Source organism: Magallana gigas, chromosome 9, assembly GCF_963853765.1.
Source record: "Magallana gigas chromosome 9, xbMagGiga1.1, whole genome shotgun sequence".
NCBI classification, from domain to species: Eukaryota; Metazoa; Mollusca; class Bivalvia; order Ostreida; family Ostreidae; genus Magallana; species Magallana gigas.
The window spans coordinates 39,494,896-39,519,248 of NC_088861.1; the positions used below are offsets into that span (position 1 = coordinate 39,494,896).

Sequence of the window (24,353 nt, forward strand, 5' to 3'; positions counted from 1 at the left end):
AATTGTTCTTTGATGTTACAGCGTCTTAACAGCGGCGGAGGCATTTCTACGTGTACGAAGCTCCCGCAGCGTGTAACTGCGTTTCGATAGTGTTCTAATTGGCGGTTGACAACGTTCTCGCCAAGCGTTCATGACGTAATTAGAGTTTTTATCTTGCGTTCGCGGCGTGCTCTGCACGCTGACTGCGTGCACAAGACGTTCTTAAGTTATTGGAATGTGAATTCATATTCAAAAATTGTACACTTGTATGGGAAACAAACAAGGATTTTGAACTTTACAACTAGTAAATGAATGATGAAATCATTGTTTTTGTTTCTTGCAATGAAATAAGGTACATTGTAATTGAAACGTAACTAATTTCTAACTAATTTTTGAAAGACAAAAATACTAGTAGACAAGTCTACAAAAAAGGTGCGTTATTAGTGCATTCGATATATTTATTTCTTAGCTGGTGTTATTTTTTTCTTAGGATAAATATACACCTACGCAATCTTCTCATGTTTGGTTTTAAAGTAACATTAATGATTTGCAATATTTTTTTATCATTGAGTATCTGTTACAATGACACAACCAATAGATGGTTCCTCGCTCCTGGTTGATCAGTATGTCTCAAATCGAGCAAGGTTACAAATTGAAGTATTAACAAATGCCCATCTGCTCTATCTTGTTTACACAGGTTCCGTGATCTTTACAAAGAATGATTAAAACGCTAACATTTAAAGCTTCGATTCCAAGATCTCTCGCATGGTTACACTGTATTTATATAAGCGTTTACCGTCGTTAGTGGATGACATGTATTTTTAAAATACTTGGTTTTTCCATTCAAATTCCAACATACACATAAATAAAATTCATTGGCATAAATTTAGCACTCCATTTCATCTAATATTCTGTTTTCATTATTTCCTTAAAAATTAAACAAGATTAATACATTTTTTTATTAAATTAAATTTAATAATAATTTAATTTAAAAAGTGTGACTATATAAGCAGCGACCGGGACAGGAGCTTTAAATCATTAATAAATTTTTACAAGTGCCGATAAAACCCGTTTCGATTTGTAGATTTAAAAGCACATCAATTGCAAAACATTTACACGAATTACAGATTAATAAATGCAATACTTGACTCTGCTATTGACCAAACGTATATTTGAGCTTAAGTTTTCAACTACATGTATCTCAATTCACATATATTCATTTTTCTTACAAATCATACCAATTTTGCACCTGGTATATCAATTACAATGATGGTAATTTTCCTTTTGCAAATTAAATATACAATAACTTTTAATTAAACTTAGCTTTTAAAATAAAAAGTTGTACACACCTTCTCTGATCCCGTAATTGATTCTCTTTTAGTTTAATTTCCACTATGATAAGAGATAAATATAGACGGTGACCATGCATTCTTACTTGTAGTATATTTTTGGCTTTACATTCATACTTCCTAGTAAAAACTTTTTTTCTCAATTTAAAAAAATTCTACTAAAACACCAATCTATCTGCTAAAAAAAAGATGGTTTTTGAGGAACTCATGTCCATATTTGTCCAATGCTTACAGAGAAGACATTGAACATTAATAAGGCTTGTATTTGAAAGTAAAAAAAAAAAATAAACGAGAGGGAAAAGGCCAAACATTTTACTTGAACATTAAATGTTTCTGTTTAAGCGTCACTAAAACAATTATATTCAATAATTGTGTAATTATGCAATTTAATTAAAGAAATATTTAGCATGCAATTGAAAGAACATTACACTGCTAAAAAAAAGCTTTATTCAATGACATGTGACAATAGTCGAAGATGGTAAATAAAATTCATACATTAGCAACAAATGTGCTTAAAGTAAATCCACCTAAAATCACTATCTACGATCCTACATGTACTCCAATAAGAAGCTAAACAACATATTTGGATTAGATAATCCCCGTAATTTCAGAGAATAAGCTGAAAATATTTAAATGACATCAGACTAAAACAGAAATTTGTAACATACTTCATCTAATTGACTATATACATTAAGGTGACCTTACAATATTACAGGAAACAATCAAATTGTATCACAAATATTTATTTACTTTGCCAACAAGAATTACAAAAGGCTTGGTGAGAAAAACTCAACCACTGCATGAATTTATAAAATATTTGTGTTCGACAGTCAAGGAAATGATTTGTTAGTTAAATACTCTAGTAGTTTCTTCAAATGAAGAAACGTTTGGATACACTCTGTTCTTCCGTCCTTTCGTAGCATGTTGTACTGTTTGCTGAATGTTACAGCTGCTTCATTTTTTGGAAGACATCCATTGCACAACTTTTGATAGTATGAGCTGTCGGTTTTGAACACTGAAATAGTCACCTGAAAAAAGCAAAACTTAGTATTGTTAAAAAAAAAAACCCAAAAAACATAGCATTACTTAGTTACTGGCCATGTTAAAATCAATATGGACATTATCAACATCACAAAGCATGTCAGATCCGTAATTTCCATTTATCCTGACCAGCATGTAATCCTGTGGTTATATGATTTTTACCATCATTTCCTCATGCCTGTTTGGGCATAATGTGGTTAATTTTAAAGTCGGCCTTTTTTGTTAAACCTGAGCATCGTCTAACCAATATACAGATCATTATTCCGAAATGATATCAAAGCACCCTTTCATTAGTTTAATGTACCGTAAATCTGGGTTTTTTTCAAGTGTCACAAAATTTGCAAAAATAGGGAATATCTATAGCATTCTTAATTGCATAATTTTAGTGATTTAAAAAGTTTCTTATAGTAAATGACACAGGATGTAATGTCTGCAAAATCAATAATTTGCGATTTAAAAGAGATCGCAAAAAAAGCAAAAGTTAGATCATTTCAAATATCACTGAATATTAACGATGGTAATTACCGTTAATCACATGCAATAATCACATAATAGCATGTACATAACGTGTGACAAAATAACAATATGAACACAAGTTTACACTAATGCATTACAAAGAGAACTAGACATCCTAGAGATGGTGTCCATCTCAAAGGGTCCCACTTAAATAATGGAAAATAGGATGAAAAGCAATTAAGAGGATTCTGCTTTGACATTGACCTATGACTCAGAAATTTTCAGGTTGGCACAGAGCTTAAAGTCAAGCTCATTGACTTTACCAACAGGCTTTTGGGGTTTAATATGATCAAGATTAAACCAAATGAATGGGAAATAGTATGTCACAGTGGTCTAAAACTTTTTTGGATTTTCAAGAGATCTACTATGACCTTCACATTTGACCTTGAAACATGGTTTAAGGTCACTGCACACCCTTTACCCAAAAGCTCTGTTTACATGTATGTGAAGTATGAGCCAGATAGGGCTAAGCGGAGATAACATATGTTCCGGACAATGGTTTTTCAGATAATTCTGCTATGACCTTAATCTTAGACCTAGAAACTTGGTTCAAGGTCACTGCACACCCTATATCCAAAGGCACTCTGTAGGTTAAGTATGAGCAAGATTAAGTCACGGGGAGAGAAGATATGCCCCAGGCAAATGATCTTGGACAGACAGATGGATGGACACACTGATCACTTTAAGATGCCTGAGGGCTGAAGGGCGGAGGGCTAGTATTGGTCATGTGATATTTTTTCTTTACATTGACTGTTCTTTTTATTATATATACATGTATATCTATCATAAATATGAATAGATATTTAGTTTTTATTTTATGTAAAAACTTTAGCCTATAGAGAACAGGTAGAGTTTCAGTCATATTTTGCCCTGTTTTAGAGTGATTTTTAAAAATATCACAAACAATTGAAATATAATGTTTATTTACACAAGAATACCAATAGATTAAGAATCTATAAATAGTTACAATATTATACTTTCACAAGGTAATTGTGACGTCATAAACAGTGCATTTTCCCGTAATTTTCATAAAACTGAGCAGAAGACACCAGTTCCTTTGTGGTTTTTTGAATAATAAAATATGTTCGCAGCTGTCGCTCATGATGAAACTTACATTATAACTTTATCATGTGATATGACTTAAAATATATCAATTTTGTTGTGGGCGACGGCTGCGAACACATTTTTCTCTTCAAACAAGAGGCCAATAGGCCTTAACGGTCATCTGAGTACCATAGCCCATACACAAACTTGTAGAGGAGTCTTATATAAGCATTTAATTAAGTTTCATTCTGGAGTAAAAAAAAAAATAATATTGTCATGACGACCACCTTCCTGCCTGAAATCTTTCAAAAAGGACTATGAAATGTATAATTTTAGCGAAAAACTTATAAACATCATAATAGAGTGCATGGCCTGATATTGAAAAGGTACAAGAAAATAGATGAAAATAATTTTCCAATATTTGGTAACTCTCAAGAGAGGTTTTATGTGTATATGCTTTCATAGGTAAACTAAAACAAGGTGGCTAGTAGAGATGTTCTATATCAAAAAAACCTATTCCCCATCCCCAGGGGCAGACAGAAACTCTCCCTGTGGGCATTTAAAATGCCACTCAATGGAAAACGAACTCAATTAATTGTCGTCGTATAATGGCTGCCTTTACATTCCACATTCTCTCTGATTGTATACGGTTTTCTTATGCAATTATAATTGTTAAAATTAACTTCTTATACAATGTCAAGTGCTAAACACTATGTACTGATTTATATTGTTGTACGTTTTCGCCCACCGAATTTCCCGCATGATCACGTCAGTCAAACTGGGTGCTATTGTCTCAAACTTCATTGACAAGCGGCAATATTTTGAAGTTTGTACGGGTAAAAAAGGGGGCGTTCATAAAATGTTCGGCCTTTAACTTTCACAATTATATCTTAACTTTGATACACAGCTTCATTCTTTCTCTTTTCTAAATACACATATATGTGAATTACCAGGGTATCTTATTTCTTTCATTGAAATTCCTGAGCAGAATAAAATAACAAGACAAATATACCCCCTTCCTCCCAGCCATAACACTTGCCTTACATGTAGGTGGCATGAAATATCATAAAAGATGACAGCAGCTGCTCAATATTTTTTTTTCTAAATATGCAGTCAGTTTTCATTCCGTGTCAGTAGACCTTTTTTAAACATTCCCTATACATTAACACTAAATGACCATGCTTTTAGCCACATCCTGCATTAATAATCTCAACCTATACACTATATGAGTGTTTTGGCCCCACCATAGATTCAGAACCCCTACCTCGAGGGATATGAAATTTTAAAAAATTAGTAGAGGACTTCCTGGTCTACACAATTATGAATTCAGTTTTCCCTACAGGAGTGCGGGGGTAGAGAAGATGATTTTTAAACATTATATGCATTAACACTATACATCCACCCTAGAGTTAACACCCATTGTCTAGGGGACACAAAATTTATAATTTTATTTGAAGACTTCCTGGTTAACATAATTATGAAGTCAGTCTTTCTTACAGATGTGCATTAAAACTATATGGCCATAGTGCCCACCCTACAGCCTGAACCCCTGATCCAGGGGCCATGAATTTCACAATTTAGGTAGAGGAGTTTGTGGACATCATAACCATGCATTCAGTTTTTTCCCACATGAGTGGGAGTAAAGAAGAAGATTTTATAAGATTGATTACATTTTCACTATATGGCTACACTGACCCCGCCCTAGGGCCTAAACCCCTGTCCAAGGGGTAATGAATTTCACAATTTAGGAAGAAGACTTCATGTACATCAAAACCATACATTAAGTTTTTAACAAAATTAATATATATATATGGGAGTAGAGAAAAAGATTTTCTAAGATCTAATACATATTTACTATATGGCCATATTGGCCCCACCCTAGATCCTGAACCCCTGACTCAGGGGCCATGAATTTTACAATTTTGGTAGAGGGCTTCATGGACATCATAACCATGCATTCAGTTTTTTCCTCGCATGTTTTGGAGTAGAGAAGAAGATTTTTGAAAATTTGGCTTTCTTGCATATTTGGCCATGCCAGTGGCGCCCTGGGGTGGTAGAGCCATGAATTTCACAATTTAGATTCTTCTTACCATAGAAATGCTTCACACCAAAAATGGTAACAATTGGCCTTGTAGTTTTTAAGAAGTTAAAAACGTAAAATTGTTAACACACGACGCACAACAACGGATGAAGAACAATTGCATTAGGTCACCTGAGTGGCTCAGGTGACCTAAAAACTATGAGAAATTGTGCCATTTTTCATCATTTTTTATCAAATCTTGGCAATATGCCAAAATGTTGAAGTCGTAGTATTTTTTTGAAACAAGATATAAAAAGTGCATAACTTGGTACTTTATATACACACATGTTCAAGATGGTATACTATATTTTTATGAGATTTTAACAACTTTTGAATTTTAGGGCAAATATTGAAAGAAACTGTTTCTCTTTTTTTCCTATCTCAAAACCAGGGTATTTTCAATGTTCAAATCTATTGGGATGTCCATTATATTGAAATTTTCATATCATGACATCGTAGTTCATAAGCAGATATGCACCGAAAAAATTAAAAGATCTGAGATGCCTTGAGTTAAAAGTGCAAAGATGTTCCGGGAAGGTGTAATTAGGGGTGTGATGAAGGGTGAACCTTTGCTTACAATGTATATCAAGGATGTAAAATTCCTGTATTTATACAGAATATACAATGAACAGAAAATATTATCGGGGGTAACAAATCGAAGGGCTTATAAACCTGTGTGACAGTGCCTATTTACAAATGGTGTTCAGCTTTAATGAGACTTTAACCCATGTATAGACTATTTTCGGTTATATCACCACACTAGTTATTCATAACAGATATGAATTATAATAACATTACATGCATTATAAAATCTTCTATAATTTCCTACGCTTACATTCGTTCCGTCAACAAGAATTCCAAACATTCCCCTTTCTCCAAACACTGAGTACGGTAGAACACCGAGACTCTGTCCGACATGTTTACTCTGTAGATCTCCTCCAACGTGATCAGGACTAGAACTTCTTTGGATTGAGTTATCTCCATTCAACTGACATTCCGTTACCTGCAAAAATCTTACTATGGTAATGATATAACATAAAATGTCATTGTCAAATACAGCAAATTTTTTTTTTTAAATACAGTGAATTATTAGGGTTTTTTAAAGAAAAAATTGTAACTGTGTATTTTAATAAAAGAAAGAGAATAATGGTATTAAATTGGATCAATTAAAATGTTGCTACTTGAGCATTGTTTAGCTCTATATTATTTCACACTGAAATATTTTTGTATTTAAATTCAGTTAACTGTATCATTAAATAAAAATGTTCAGGGATATTAAAGATGTAGTAATTAAAAAACAGTTTAATCAAAGAAGTATTAAGTTGTACAGTAGTTGATAGAATTATACGAAAAGTGTGAAAAGGGGAATAACTTTATATTTTTCTCATTTTGAAAATTACAAAAATTACAAAAAGAGTTATTCTCCTTGTCAACCTGTATCTGTAGCAACAACAACATATAATTTATCTAGCCTTATTTGTTACTTAATTAAATTAATAATTAAAATTTGTTAAATTTATTTAATTGTTTTGGCAACTAAATCAAAAACCAAAAAGCCACTGGTGTTTCACGGATGGGTAATTGACTTGGATGTTCTTCAAATAAAATAAATTAAGAAGTCCCTCTTCTGTTTTCTAGGGGTATTTTATGGGATATCTTGGGGGGGGGGGGGGGGGGGGGAGGGGGTTGAATTGCCTTATATAAACTCTGCTTAAGTTGGTCTGGACACTTCCATGTTGTGACTTATTGTTAATTGAAATAAACAATAATAAAAAAACAAGTGTAATTAATATATGTTTCCCAATATTGACATCTTTGAGGGTTTATTAAGAATTTGTAAGTCATGAGTTCGAATCCCGCTGGGGGTTTTACAATTTTTACCTCCCCAAATATTTTTAAAAGCTATTTTTTTTGGTTAAATATTGTAAAATTTGAAAATTATAAACCGTTGAAAGTATTTTAATCATAATGTACCTTTTAGTACACATTAATATAGATGTCCCATACCACCTTATTTTTTAAAAAAATATTATTAATACATGCAAGATGTTTGGAAATTTACAGAAAAAGCGGTCAAAAAACTGGTGAATAAAAAAACAATGTGACACTATATAAACAGTGCCCGTTTGGGAGGGTAAGAGTTGAAATTGACACCCCGAGAAAACCATTGTCAAGTGTCAACCGACGCAAAGCGGAGGTTGACAAAGGTTTTCTCATGGTGTCAATTTCAACTGTTATTCTCCCAAACAGGCACTATTCATTTTATCATACTGAATGTCTTAATATTAGAGAATTTTTTATTACTTTTATATAAAAATGATGTGAATTCTATGCCGAACCGTACGCGCATAATTTACGCGCATGTAACAATTCGTTGTGTCACCTGTTGCTAAGTGTGTTGCTAACGCTGAGGGTAATAGAACAGATTGTCAACTGTGTCTTAACCAATCAGATTTCAGTATTTAACAAGAAAGTATAACAATGTCGTTTGTTACCATCTTACCTGTACAACAGCACAGATTTGGTCTTCCTCAGTCATTGGATGACAGATCACTCCGTCTGGTATAGTTACAAATCTCCCACTTTCTCCGGCGATCAGACCATACTGGTTTACATTACCCCCAGACCTGAAGACGAAAAGTACACAGATGGCCTTTGTTTCATTTTATATGCATTTTTCCAAAGTTTAACTTATATCATTTTTAATGTTATGAAAAAACATGTTTTATTTAGTTGTCATTATAAAAAATCTAATTTATGATGCATTAAAAAAATTTTTCTGTAAAGGTATAAAAATTTCCTGTCTAAATGACAGATGTTTCTTGCAAGAGATAAGCTAGTATATTTTCTATTATAGGATATCCTTGCATCCAATATTGCTCTATTTATATAATAGTGTTGTGTTGTGCATGAACTATGCCTAAATAGTGGTCAGGGTTTGATACATAGTGCACGAGCCGGAGGTGAGTGCACTATGTATCAAACCCTGACTACTATTTGGGCATAGTACATGCACAACACAACACTATTGTTATTATTATGCCGACTGTTAAATATACTGACGTGCTTTGCTATAAGTAGCTGAAACATTCGAGTGTTGACAAGTCCCTATTAAAAATAATCACTGGAAAAGCAAGCGTTTGTTGTTTTGTTTTCAAATTAATCAATTGATTTGATTGTTTATTTAATCAACAAGTTGTTGTACAATAAATAGTCAACAAAGGTTTATGTTCTTTTCAAGAAATGAGAGACATTTGGCCTTACCGAGAAAACTCGAAATGTTTAGCAGACGAAATATCATTGAATTTTTTTCTTGTACATTATTTATCAAGCGTCATTTCAAAAAGCGTTTTTGTGTTTCTCATGTAGAATTTCTTTGAAAAATGTTGAATCAATTTGTTCAAAAGTTTATAAGAAATTTTAACTTTAAAATTACCGTCAATAATGAAGTGTTTTTGGAAAAATGAATAATTTTAATTGCTTGATGTCAGTCGTATATATCTATGTTTTATATATATAAATACCTTTGATTATAATAACAGCTAATTTAGCGTAGCTGTAACGCGTTGAGCTTCAAGCTGGAATGATTTTAGGGTTGTGAGTTAGAATCCCGCTGTCGGCGCTTGAAAGATTTTCGTTGAAAACATTTGCCATGCTCTATTTCGGCATAGTATGCTTACGCTATATAAATCCTTTGATACTATGTGAAAATAGATGAGTATTGAATATATAGTGACAAACTGACAGAAGGCATAATAATATTTAAAAACAATATTCATTCAAATGTTTGAAAAAAATCTTAAGATTTCTCCTTTGAAACACCCCCTCAAGCTTGTCAAATTTCATAACACAACTAAAACAAAGTCTACATGGATTTTTCTTAGCAAACAGCATTAATAAATCGTGTATGAGAAAATACATATATTAAGTATTTGAGATAATCCAAGCGACTTCCCATTGATAAAATATGTCAATGAGGTATAGCACTTCTTCCCAATGATTATTTAGCCTACATCCATGTTTGAATTTAACAGAAGGAATCTGTTACTTAAAAAAATATTCTTATTTCCAATATGATTTTGAACCCTACATACTTATTTTATAATGGTGTATGTAACCATTGTTATAAAATTAGGAAACCTGCATCAAGAGATAAATTCAGTCGATATTCTTAAGCTGATAGTTAAAATAAAATATTGATTTGTCAACAAAGAAAATCTTTATTTTGTTTTTATTCAATATCAATTTCAAATGTACTTACATTATTTTTAAAATGATTATAGTCTATTTACTTGTTGTGAAGACATTAGCAAGTTTATTGTCCCCCTCGACAGCAACTATTTCCTTCAGCTCTGTCTCAGAATGAAGTTGCTGTCTCAGGGGACAATTAACTTGATATTGTCCTCATAACCAGTAAATAGGTACAAACTGTTTCCTAATCAGGCCTCAGGTATTTGTATATTGCTGATAAAGTATCTATTAGAACAAGTACTCACAAAATATGCAGACCAAAGGTTTTGGCAAACAGCACAAACAGTTCCTGGTACATCTCTTCCGTCACCTTTTCCCCTTCCTGTCCGCGATGTGTTCTCACCATATAAATCAGCTGCCATACAAACTGCTGAAGCTTCCTGCTAATGTCCTTCAGAGTTCTGTTTAAGGGAAACTTACATCATTGTACCACATGAATACAAATACAATCTTTTTTCAAATTAAAAAAAAAGTTCGTAAAATTAAAAAAAAAAATCAAATTCCATCATGGATTTAATAAAAATGTGTTATTTTTTTGGCATTAATGAACACATAAGCATTACGAACATTTCGAAAATACAATCTGTCTTTTTATTTTCCGTTGCAGTATGACCTGCTTTTACACATTTTCTCCCCTATGACAAATGGCAGTAAGTTTGTTGAATTTTGGATTTACGAGCAGTAATATACGCAAAGGAACGACAAATGAAAGACCCTGTGAGGAACATGAAGCCGGGGGTGACTCGAGCTGTGATAAAAATAATAATTCCTCAGACAAAACTAATGAAAAGAAGAGAATTCGCAAATTCCAAAAGCCACTGGCATGACGATAGGCCGTGGCTTTAATACAATGATATAAAATGTATAAAATAAAACATAATTTCAAACATATAGTTTTTATTCATTGCGACAAATTAAAATAAATTATAACATTAGTTTTAGTGATGTTTAGGTTGATATAATTTATCTATCAATCATGACAATGTGGACTTGGGAATTTCTTCCTCGGACTTGCCTAAAATTTACTGGACTTGATCATATGAAAACATTTTGAACCCCTGCTCTTGTATAATCAAAGTCAAAGAGTTACATTCAAAGTCTGATCAAGTAAATATAAATCACAGACAAATAAAGTTTTCTTCTGTAAATTAAATATCTACGTACATTTAATAGTTATCAAGTAAAAATTTTAAATTGCATCAGATTTTAATTGAAAGTAAGATGAAACATCTGTAGCCAAAGTTTCTTGCACTAAAACCTGTCTACTTTCTGGTCAAATCACCTCTTGACTTCCATTGTAATCAATAATGGGATCAAAAAATATTCAGCCCATTTGGTTGGTCCTTAAATGACCAAAGAGACAGGCCGAATTCAAACAGGTATCCTGAAACACTTATCACACACTCTATCTACTGAGCTGTCTGGTGCCGGTATTTGAAAAGGTCTGATTGTGACATCGTCACACCATCATACCCACCTTCTGCAAATTTTCTTGTTCTGAAATCCATTAGTAAAAGCTTTAATCCACCCAGGGTCTGCCAAAGCTCTTTCCATTTCTTTGATGTCATCTAAATTAACTGTTGAAATATCGTCACAGTGCAAACTAAAAACATTTTGAAGCACATGTTTATAGCACTCATACACATTGTCCTCTTTTGACATAAATAACTCCATTAGTTCTGCACATTTCTGTGTGTCGGGAACGAAATGTAAACAGCCTTGCAGAAACACGTTATGCATATCTGGAGAATTCTGTGTCACCTGAATTTTAAAACGTGACAGTACGTCTTCCGTCCATCTAGATGTGAGGCTAGGGACATTTTGTAGAAGCAGTGGGCTATCAGAGTTTGCCTGCGATGAAGAACTTTCAGACGGTTCGGCAAAATGGACTTGTTTACATCGCTTCTTGACTTTTGAACTTGATGAGGACGCAGCCCCAGTGTCAGAGTGACTTCTTTTCATCTGTGGAACTGCAGTTGAAGATGTATCAGGGCTACAATCCTCAGATGATGATTTACTTTCACGATTGTTCGCAGCTGTGTCCTCCATTTTGTTTTTCCCTCTATTTACATCGGTACACAGGTCAATTCGATACCTAATCAACTCACACCCATCCTCGACACCTACTATTCCGTACCTCTGATCAGTTCCAAGAAGTATAAATTCGAAACTTGAACTACAACTGCGTCTGTTTACATATTAGCGAGCGCAGCTCGCCGGCGCGCAGCGCCGGCGCGAAGCGAGCTCTACCGGCAAGGCGTGTGTGAATAGAAAATTCGGACTAGTTGCACATTCATTCAACGGATTTTTTTGGCGTCAGTAAATCGGACCAGTAATGCATCGTTTTAATCGTCCCAGTAGTTCCCTGTAATCATGGCAATTTTTATCACTTCACACTCTCACGAGAATCAGCAAGACAAATTTAAACAGTAACTAGAGCAGAGCTCGTGGCAAAGCCACGAGTAGGTCTTCCGTTGTTGCTGCGAGTTGAAAATGTATATGTGATATGGTGTCAATAATTTATAATGACTAAACTTTCAGTACTGCTTTGTTATAAAAATGTGTTGTGATTGAAAGCCTGTATATAAAACGTGTTTTGAAAAAGAAAGAAAGAAAATGTTTTAGGAAAACTATCTGTCGAACACAGTTTATGTAATCGTTTCAAACACTCTTTAAAAAATGAGATGTTTAATGGCGAATTAAATTTGTAGAGGGTAGCAAGCATTGTTACATGTACTCATGATTCGTGTGAGGAATTGTGTTTTTTGGGAGTTGATTTTAATCAACTCTCCTATGCAGTTACTCTAGCATACCGAAACTGAAACTGTGTTTGCACCTAAGCACAAATCATCGCCGCTGACAAGACTTAGTTCTTGAAAATAATGAAGCATTTTTTTAAAGGAAACTTTTTTATAAATACATTGGAAATAGTCAGAATTTAAATGGTACGAACAATTTGAAGTTTTTTTAGTCGTGTGTATTCCTACGCCAGAGTTCAATATATAGTCTCGTTCAACCATCGGCTGTCTCCTTACATCTCCGGCAAGTAGAGAGTCAGTCTATATTTAGAGGTCGCGTCATCAAGCTATCACGTGACCTGATATTTCTTACTTGTCGGAGATTAACGGAGACAGCCAAACATACGAGACTAGAGTTCATTATTGCTTGGATCCATACAATTTTTGAAATATTTGGAATACCAAAACATAGTTTAATGAAATCAATTCTATTTATTTTAAAACATTACACAACATGATTCAATAGAGGTTTTCTCGAAATTCTAGTCGGAAAAGTCAGAGAACTCATATTATAAAAATGTGCATAATTCAAATGCAGATTATAAACTACTTGCCAAGCAAACTAGCATATCGTTGATTTTAAAATAAATAATATTCGATAAAATCAACTCTCGTCAGTACATCAGTACTTTGATTTAAAAACCGAACCCGCCTACAAAACACGTAACCTTTTCTCTAAGATAACTTCTTTATTTAAAAATATTTCTAAATTTTTTAAAACTATGTGCAAGTTTAGAATTGTTGCGTGATGACAAAATTTACAGACCCTGCAACGTACTACTACACCAAAAAACGTGCGATTTACGTGCGAGAAACGTTTCGTGTAAACCGTTTAGCGTTTCGTGTGATTGTGAAGCGTTTCGTGTAAACCGTTTAGCGTTTTGGGCAAAGCGTGTAAATCGTTTCGGGCAAAGCGTGCGAGAACCGCGTGAAACATTCATCAGATTTCATTCGGAACTCACTGACACTTCAATTCACTTTCAATTGATGAAAGGGAATATATCCAAGATATCTTCATTGAACAATTTTCATTCATAAAATTTCACAGGAACGAAAACAATTTTCTTACGGAGATTTATAATGGGAAATGTTTACATCTTTTCTCCATTGGGAAGTACTCGGAAAACCTCGCGCAATTTTTAAACTTTATCATCCGGGCTTATTAATGGCTGATGCAATGCAAAATCCCCGTAGACTTTCAATATTGGGATGTGTATTGAAACCTGAAGCGGCAGAGGGGGCGTTTCAACACATATAATCTGGAAATTTTTCATATAAGTGGATGAACGTAGTTTGAGCACAAAGGTATTTACTATTATTGAAATATCAAGCAAAAAGTGGTGGAAGAAAAAACTCGGGACATAGTATATCTTATAAATTTATGAAACTTTTAGGTGTTTTGAAATTCTTTAACCAGGGAACAACGATGTCTATAATATTGATCAGTAATAGGATAAGGTAATGTCAAACATCGAATATTTAAGAAACTGTTTTTATTACAAGTGTTACCGTTAATAATATTAATTAAATCAAAATTTGCCGAATCTTCCTGGAATTAAACATAGGTTGAAAATTTACTTTGTATAAAAACTTTCTTCATGGTTACTCAGTGTGAAACATTCTTTACCTTAGACGTTTTACTTTTCCACTAAGCATCCGCCTTCGTTGCCTTTCCTTTACACTACATCTAAATTCATCATGTTCATAAGTGATTATTCGTTCGCATTTTAAAATATTCAATGTCCGTATTCTCGGACTCCATGCTAGGAAATTTAGTTGAATATAAGCTACGTCATTCTTATCCATGTGCATGTTGTCGACGCCGCGCGGCCAAAGAAATTTTCATAATCGTTCTTTAAAAAGCTTTAAAGTTATACAATAGAGGATATACATGTAATTTTTATATACAGACCTTAATTAATTTGTTTGCAAGTTTATAACTAATGATTATTCCTTTATCGGCACCACTTATAATTTACTCAACTCTCTCTCTCTTTTCTTTCTCTCATTCAAGTCACGAGCGGCAATGTCTTAACTCCGCCCAGCTACGATCTGATTGGACAAAGGTCAGTGAAAACATTAGGCAGAAACTTTTCTGGAGTAAACCCCTATTAAACGCTTCAATGTACTTCGCTGTAACTTAAACGATAATGTTTTGATAAGCATATATATTTTTTTTATTTATTTACATCGATAACTCTTACTGAGACCATTCGACTTTGTACAAGCAGCACACATAACCTCAGACATCGGGTATCTCCTGCACCTGGCTGACCCTGTCAATCAACCTCTGTGTATTTGTTTTCATTGGATGGTCAAGCGTCTCTTTTTTTGTCAATAGCCAATGGAAAATTAATGACTTCAAGGTAATCGGAATCAGTATTTGATGAAGCATACAATTCAAATGACAAAAATTTTATTAATTATCTGAAAATTATTTAAACCACTGTTAATGGAAAACAAAGAGTCTTAGAAGTAATTAACACACAGGGATTTGCCTACAATGTACACAGTCATGGAATTACTAGTAATTATTATGGGAATCTTTACGCATGGTACTTAATTCGAACAGATTATAATAATCTATACACTGTACGCCGTTACACATGTACGAAGCGCCGGTAATATATACGAATATTGAGTCAAAAATTTAAATCATTTTTATTTCTTGCTCTTTTCAATACAATGTGAAATTACTTTCAGAAAAAAATTCCGAAATACTAATTATAACTTTCTTTTTTGTGTAATCATTTGAATTTTTTCTGGGTTCATGTATATATATGTACAGAACATACTTATTTACGCGCGAATGATACGACATAGGAAAAAAATAATCGGTTGTTCGTAGAACATTTTTATCTTACGAATGTGACTAATTTAATTTTAAATATTTTTCAACATTATCAATTTAAATAATATCAGGTGTATTTACTGTTTGTGTTTTTACATCGTAATCTTTGAAACCAAAAAAAAATACTAATGTTAGCAGAAAAATCAAATCCCGCCGAATACTGAAAAACCGATTTCAGTTAGCTATCATACGGATTTTATTTTTGGTATTGACTATAGAGTTACGGTAATTTTTTTTCTGGATGATTTTAATATTTTTATTTTATGTAAAAGCACCATTCCAACAGTTACTCAATTATATAACAATTGATGACCAGGGGCTATATATGTTCTGAGCTGTGTGTGCTGAAGCGACATAAGATTCTCGGTCGCATGTGGCGATTGAATTTACACAGACTGACCGAATAAACAAACGGGTGGGAAAGTGAAACAAAATGTTACACATGAGAAGAAGCCACCAAAAATGATTTTCGATAGATCTTGATAGCGTTTTGACAATTAAAAAAGTCCAGCGCGAGCTCCTGTCAGCGGGGCGGGAGGGGCAGCAATGAATTCGCTTCTACAAAGAAACGAACGACCATGTAGAAAAACTACAGAAGTGATTAATATGTGACCGATAGAATCTAATCTAAAGTTGTTTAAAATTCATGTGAATTTTTTTTTAAAAATCATCGAATGCCTCAAAGGACATTTTTTATCGTGCTAGCACCAACTGCAAACATGTTACATGGAACTTTGATTATAATTTGATTTTTAAACTACCTTGTATGCTATCTATAAATCAATGCTTAATCAACTGTACAGGTTCAATGAATTTATCTTTTCATCTTAAACGAATATAATAGTTGAAAACATAATAAAATATAGTTGTGTCCGTGCAAAATATGAAACATGAACGTGCAATAAGGTACATGTAGAAGAACACGAACCGACCCCGGATTACTTGTCCACTCGCACCGGTTCTCCTCAGCCATGTGCGAGGGATGATCATCATTTAAAGGTTTACTATTTGTTTGTGTGTGTGTGTGGGGGGGGGGGGGGTTGATTTAAAACATTATTTGTGAAGTTTCTAAAATAGTTTACATAAACAAACTAACCATTAATTTATGTCTTACATGTACGATGTTTACGATTTGGAGTAATATCGCTCATTAATATTCATTTACACTCAAATGTTCAATTGAATAAATACAAGATGGACAAACTTTTATAGGATTAAATTAAAACAGTTCCTGTTTTTACGGCTATATTAACTCAAACACGTTCATATGCATGTAAGTGTGCGTCGCGGTGTGAGAATCTTGTGTATTAAATACCCGCTTAATTACCGCTAGGTAGTGCAACCGTGGCTGATCTCATCGGCCGTTGGCGAAGGATATATTACGTAAAGGTACATGTACAACGCACAGACAGGCACAGTTCAGAACCCAGGAAGATTTGAGTTTGCAGTATAATGACCATACTCTATCAAATAGAAGTTATTTATTTTAAACTTAAAACCCACAATTGATCTGTGTCTATTATTGCTTTAGATTGAGAATGACATTGCTTTTATTAATTAACTGAACGATTTCTTAATTGACACCCAATCGTTTAATTCATAAAAAAATTATGTGTAATCAAAACGAAACCAATAATGGAGTTCGCGGCTAAATAAAGTCATACATGAGATAACCGCTGACCACTACAGCCGCGAGCATGGTGACCGATTTTCTCGGCCGCGGGCGAGGGAGAGCTTACGTAATGGTACACACACACAGAGCTCTGATTCAAGGTAGATTTTAAATGCATGGAGTTAATAAATAAAATGTAATGCATAGAGTTTTTTAATTCCATATTTTGTGGTTAAATAGAAAAGAAAAAGAATGTTTTGTTTTCCAATTGCCGTTTTTAATGATTGTGCACTATAAGAACTTAACAACAATGACTTAAACTCCTATCCTTAAAAAAGCATGTACTCCAACAACAAAAAATAATTCTTATAAATTAATGCCTCTTGTATAAACCAGCATACTTTCTGCGGCAACTTTATGCCAGTTGTACGCACAAAGACTTTCGTTAAATTGTCAAATGAAAACAGGTACATGTCAACATGTAAAGCTTTTTACACTCATACTACACAAATCACTTACAAAATAATATTGTTACGACCTTTATGAGATCCCAACAAACAACTTTTCCAGCGACATCCATATCAAAATCCTAACCGTTTTTGAGTTATTAAGCAAAAACTTTTAGGGGCTTTTGGCCCTTTATTTAAGGGGCCAGCCCTTTTTTATTGGTGTCAAATGAAAGCCCTTGATATTCTGCACAACTTTTATTCTACATGTCTTAACAAAATATTTTTCGTTAAAAAGATATAAAGGAAAATATGTCTAAATTTTTGCACTTTTTGGAATCCTGTTTTTTGACCCCCTACCTTTTCCTAAATAAGGAACGTAATCCAAAAACAAAAACCGATGTATACAACTTCAATGTCTTTGTTATTCAAATTCGTTGGATTCCCATTCCCTGCTATCATAGTCTCGGAGCCTTTGTCTGGAAACCAAAGGCCCTAAAAAATTTTAAAAGGGGAATAACTCGTTAACGGAAAGGGAATTCTAACTTTAATGAATTGATGAAGATAGTGTTTTGTAAAGTCCATTAGCCCTGAAAATTTGAGCAAAAACCGTTCAGAAATGAGCACGATATGAAGCCTCAAAGTTCGCGTCTAGGAAGAAAAAAAAAAAAAGAAAAATAAGAATAATCTTAACCCGCACAATAATAGAAAGGTCTTCCGTTGGAAACGGAAGACCTTAAAAACAATAACGATGTAAGCGACATACAGTCAATGGGTGTATTTCTTTCGTCAGTTCGGAATGCTCCGGACGTGTTCTACCAAATGAAGTGTACCAGAACTGTGTGCGGGCACAACCGGAATCGTGTTCGGCGCGCACCACGTTTTGAGGTAGTGCAGAAAGAAGAAAAATGGCGGCAACTGTGTTTATGTGTTCATCTTGTGGAATGTGTTTTGATAAAATGGGCTTATTCACGGCTCAAAATTGCACAGGTAAACGCAGTATACAAATTATTTAAAATCATAAAATGTTATTATCTTATAAAGCGACATATTTCTGGATTGGATGTAAGAAAATGTGAATAAAAGCTTTATTTGTATTATCTCCCAAACATTGTTGTATAGTAGTTTATACATCGCAGTTTCGTCCTATTTATAAAGTGTATTCCATTGAGGATCTCCTGCAGCAGCTTATTTTAAGGCTTAATGAAAGTACAAACTGATTACACGGATGTGATTGATTTCTTAGAAATTATCGTCTCGATATTTTTTTAACACGCTATCGAAACCTCAGGTGCCTTTTGGAGTTTGTGGAGGAGGAAATAATTTGAGTTATTCCTCACTTACTAATAAAACAGAATCCCAGGGTTGCGTTTTACAAAAGAATATGGCTTAATTTTAGGTCTCACACAAGGAATTAATTTCACTATATGTTACTATATAGCTTTAATTCAGTTAATTAATTAACTATACTCTCAGCATATAATTCATGAAAGAGAAATTTTAGTTAAATGCTTCAAGAAAAATTTTAGATCAGAAAAATAACGCCTTAAGCGGTTTCTAAGAGAGATAATTGAGAGTAAACATACCTACCCCCAAATACACGTGGGTTCCACATGTTGACAAACAGGCTCAGCACCATCCAGGAAGTTGCATCATGCGCATCTAAAAAAATAGTTCCACTGAAATTAGTGTGACAATTCCCCTAAAGTAATAATTCTCCTAGCCACTGAGTCCAAAATCAATACTATAGGCCTAAAATAAGGTGCCAAAAAAGGAAGAAAGAAAAGAAATTGTCTCTATATATATGGAACTACTATTGACTAAGTTCAGTTTGATTGGCTATTTCCTTGCGTAAGACCTTTAAGACAACTAAAAGTTTATGAAATTTAATTAAATTTGCAGAAAATGTCTAGTAGGTATCTATCACCTATATGCTAGTGTATGAAAATCTACTTTTGACCCTAAGGGATTAAAAAATAGGAGATAACTCTTCTTAACAGCTTGCTGAATTCTGGAGTAAATTTCTGTTAAAATTCATCTACAGTTCATCTTTTTAAAACTCAATAAAAATTAATTAGTGAGATATTGAGAAAAGAGCTTGGAATGAAATGAAACCTGAAATGTTAGAGTTTATGTGTATGTGCTTTAAAAAAAATTCATCTCTAATTAATAGACATTAATTAGCTAAGAAACAGGAAAATGACTTAAATATTGGAATTAATTAGCAAAAAGTTGTTAATTTTAATTCTAAGACAAAGACAGAGACTGGAAAAAATGGTGCCAGAAGAGTCTTCAATAATGTACCTTGGAGCTTTGATAACGGTGGTCACTGATTAATGGCTAGTGATTAAGATAAGAGGTTCTTAAGCAATGGGGGGTGATGAGGCTTTTCCATCAGTCATCAAAGATGGGGGTTCCTCTTAGAAGACATGGCAGCTCTAAAATAAATAAACAGTATGAAAGTTTACAATACTTAAAAATTTGCACCACACACAACATCATATTATTAGAAAAAGTCTGCAAGTGTACAGTTCAATATAAATCATGCCAAAGAAAGGACCAAAGTGGCTGCATCAACATCAGTACAAAAAAGGAAACATACCTCACAACAAGGGCCAGAAAAGTACAGGGACCACCAGTCCAGTACAGTGTCTATGTCCTATAAGAAGGCTGAGTAAAGAAGAGTTTCAGGACGTCGTACAGCAGCAGAAGGATGGAATATTCACAATAAGCGATGCTGAGCGTAGAGGCAGTCAAATGAAGATTTTGCGACCCGGGCCGAGTGAAGTGCAGCTGGTAGACTCCTACACGGATGCAGAGTCACCGAACCCTAATTCCAGACTTTACAAAGTTCTCCATCAAGAAAAAACTGCTAAACTATGGAACCATGCATTTAAAGAGCACTCACAGAAATTCCCGGACTGTGACGGTTCACTGGACTGGAACCAGCATGGGGAGGAAAAGAGAGGCCTGGCATGGATCCTTTCCATTCGATGTAAGAAGTGCCATTACACCAGTCACCGTGAAAAGCTGTACGAGGAAGTCAGTCGATCAGGAAGGGGACGGAGAGCCGCACAGCTTAATGTTGCCATGGCTGTCGGTCACTTGGGTACCAGCCTTACAACAGAGGGTATGCGTGGTATGCTTCTTGGCGCAAACATCGAACCAGCATCAGCCACCAACATTCATCAGACCTGCAACAAAGTAGGCAAAATCATCACTGACGTGAACAAAAACAGCATGAAGAAAATAAGGCAGGACATTCAAGAGCTTAACGAGAAATGTGGACTTGCCAATACACCTATAAGAGCGGAGGGAGATGCCCGGTATAACAATGCCACCTTCAGTGCGATAGGGAAAACACCATTCCAAGCTGCCACACAAGTGACATACACTTTAAGTGAAAATGTTACCAAGAAGAAGAATGTTGTGGCAGTGTTTTGTGGCAATAAACTGTGCAAGAAAGGCACCTATCTTAGAGCCAAGGGAAAGGAAGTTACCTGCCCCGGACATGAAGGCTGCACTGCAACCATTCCTCCAGAGACCACCATTGGAGACGAAAAGAGATGGGCTGCGGAATGCATCAGTGAGCTGCAAAGTGATGACCGTCCACTCATCATTTCCCATTTCACCAGTGATGGAGATAGTGCTGCTGCTTCCGGTGCATCTGAAAAGCAAGGGCATATGATTGAAAACCTCAAAGACCTGCGCCACTTCTTTGACTCTCAGAGAAAACAGACTGCTAAAGCTCCATTCAGCAGTCACATGTTTCCTGGAAGAACAAAAGCTATGAGAGAATCCATGCAGAGGAGATTTGCCCTGGACCTGAAGCTTAGATGCAGGACCGAGTACGAAAACTGCTACAAACACTACTCCGGTGACTTACCTTTGATGAAACGGGCCATGTCAACCGCTGTCCGTTCCATCATCAGCTGCTACCAAGGACAGTGCGGAAAGTCCTGCCAACTTCATTCCTTCTCCTGTCGCGGACTGAAAAACAACAAGTGGAACTCTTCAGTGTTGCCTCGTGACTTTGAATTAAGCATGACAGAAGAAGACATGTGCTTGTTAAAAGACTGTATAAATCTGACTTTGGGACCTAATAATCTTGATAGAATTAAATATCACACTTGTACACAAAAATCTGAATCTGTTAATAGGGCATATTTAAAATCAAATCCAAAATGTATTACAAGTAGTAGAAATTTTGAAAGTAGAATACATAAAGTTGTGCACTCACTCAATCGGGGTCATGGAAATTCAACATTGGAACTTTGTGAATCTGTAGGGGCACCTGTTGTAAAAGGAAGTAGAGTGGTCCATCATCTAAAACAACAGCAAAATAGGCAAACTTACTTTAAAATGAAACAAAAACTCTTAAAATATAAATACCAAAGAAAATTTTACAGATCTAAAAGATATCAGCTCTATGATAAAAAGTCTAAAGACACTTATAGTAAGTCACTAACAGATCCAAAGTTAAACAGGAAGTAGTTAAGTGTGTGGGGGGGGGGGGGTGTTATCATAGGTGGGTGGGTGGGGGGGGGGGGGTGTAGTTAGCATGTTTGAAATGAAATGTTTGTTATATTATACCTATCATATGAAATTTGTATTACATTCAATGATTGCTCTGTTTAAATAATGTGCACTGAATGTATGGTAATGTGTGAATGATGAGTGTATAAAATGTGAAATGTCCTTTTATGGGGTGCTCAGTTCATGTAAATATGTTATATTTTTCATTGTTTATCTTATTAAAATGATTGCAAACAATTATCTTGATTTTCTTACCTGTCTGATGTACACAACAAAGAGGACTGAGACGATTGGTTGAAATACGGGTACACAGGTGCCAAATTTCACCGTTGGTGACAAGACAGCATCCCGCATTGTTTATCCGCCATTGTTGATCTTTAACAAGGGAGACAACTCCTGAAATTCGAAAAAATGCAGTTTAAATAAAAGTTACATGTTTCTCTTTAGGTCTCACACAAGGAATTAATTTCACTATATGTTACTATATAGCTTTAATTCAGTTAATTAATTAACTATACTCTCAGCATATAATTCATGAAAGAGAAATTTTAGTTAAATGCTTCAAGAAAAATTTTAGATCAGAAAAATAACGCCTTAAGCGGTTTCTAAGAGAGATAATTGAGAGTAAACATACCTACCCCCAAATACACGTGGGTTCCACATGTTGACAAACAGGCTCAGCACCATCCAGGAAGTTGCATCATGCGCATCTAAAAAAATAGTTCCACTGAAATTAGTGTGACAATTCCCCTAAAGTAATAATTCTCCTAGCCACTGAGTCCAAAATCAATACTATAGGCCTAAAATAAGGTGCCAAAAAAGGAAGAAAGAAAAGAAATTGTCTCTATATATATGGAACTACTATTGACTAAGTTCAGTTTGATTGGCTATTTCCTTGCGTAAGACCTTTAAAAATACTAATTATTCATTAGTTACTGATAAATTAAACATTAAAATATGCCTGTAGCAGGGCCTATGATACTTCAAAAAGAATGATTTGATATCAATTTTGCACCATTGATGACTTGTGAGACTTTAAATTTTTACGACTTTATTGTAAGTTCTTTTGTAAAACAGGTCCCTGAACCTTCGTCGTATTCTCAACTGAGGAATTTATTTTTTTTTTGGGGGGGGGGGGGGGAGGGGAGGGGGGGGGGGAGAGGATTTAATCAATGTCAAAACATATTCACATTACTTACCAGCCCATAATTTCATCACATGGTTGAAAGTGAGCAAACACTGAGTTTTTTTAAGATGGTCAATATTATTTGTATAGCTTAATCTTATTTTTAAATTTATCTAGGCAATAAAAGAAAACCTATTGGCATTGGAACTAGTGTTGAAGAGGCAGAGGACGTTGTATTAGAGATGAATACAACCCCACAAGAAAGGAGAAGAACTATGTTTGAATGCCAAAACTGTAAAAAGGTGTTTTACAGTATGGACATTTTTGCAAATCATGTCTGTGTCCAGGCTCAACCTAGCATTAAAGGTATCAATATATTAAATTTAAATTTAACAAAAAGTGACATCTCCATGTGAGTAAAGAATTCTCAAGCAGGATAATGCATCCCAAACATACTAATAAGCAAAACAATACTTGTAATTGTTTCATATGCATAGCAAAATTACATAAACAAGGGAATTTTACTTTTATATAAAAGTTACACTGTCACAATTTTGATCTTTTGTCTCTGCTGAGGAATCAACAGCATCCAGCGCTTCAACTTCAGAAGGTCAAGATCAAGGTCAAGGTATGTTTTGGACCAGGCCAGCTACACTCCTTTTGATTGAAGAATACAAAAGTAGAATGGATTTGCTAAACAGTGGAAAGCTAAGAAAGAAATCAA

General features: G+C 34.3%; 1 protein-coding gene across 1 annotated transcript; it reads right to left on the bottom strand.

Moving 5' to 3' along the window:
* Positions 1 to 1,756: 1,756 nt before the first annotated feature.
* On the bottom strand, positions 1,757 to 12,349 carry LOC117692296 (uncharacterized). The gene is made up of 5 exons (XM_066071313.1): positions 11,738 to 12,349; positions 10,506 to 10,661; positions 8,513 to 8,636; positions 6,845 to 7,012; positions 1,757 to 2,356 (listed from the first exon to the last, which is right to left on the bottom strand). Exons 1-5 carry the CDS (start codon positions 12,307 to 12,309, stop codon positions 2,159 to 2,161), a joined length of 1,218 nt encoding a protein of 405 aa, XP_065927385.1. The 5' UTR covers positions 12,310 to 12,349; the 3' UTR covers positions 1,757 to 2,158.
* Between the last annotated feature and the right edge of the window lie 12,004 nt (positions 12,350 to 24,353).

Bases quoted from the DNA above. Each gene is read 5' to 3' on its own strand.
- LOC117692296 (XM_066071313.1), bottom strand. From the start codon at position 12,309: ATGGAGGACACAGCTGCGAACAATCGTGAAAGTAAATCATCATCTGAG. The intron at 10,662-11,737 runs GTGGGTATGATG...TCCCTTAAACAG, and splicing joins AACAAGAAAATTTGCAGAAG to AACTCTGAAGGACATTAGCA. The intron at 8,637-10,505 runs GTGAGTACTTGT...TTTCGTCTTCAG, and splicing joins ACCTTTGGTCTGCATATTTT to GTCTGGGGGTAATGTAAACC.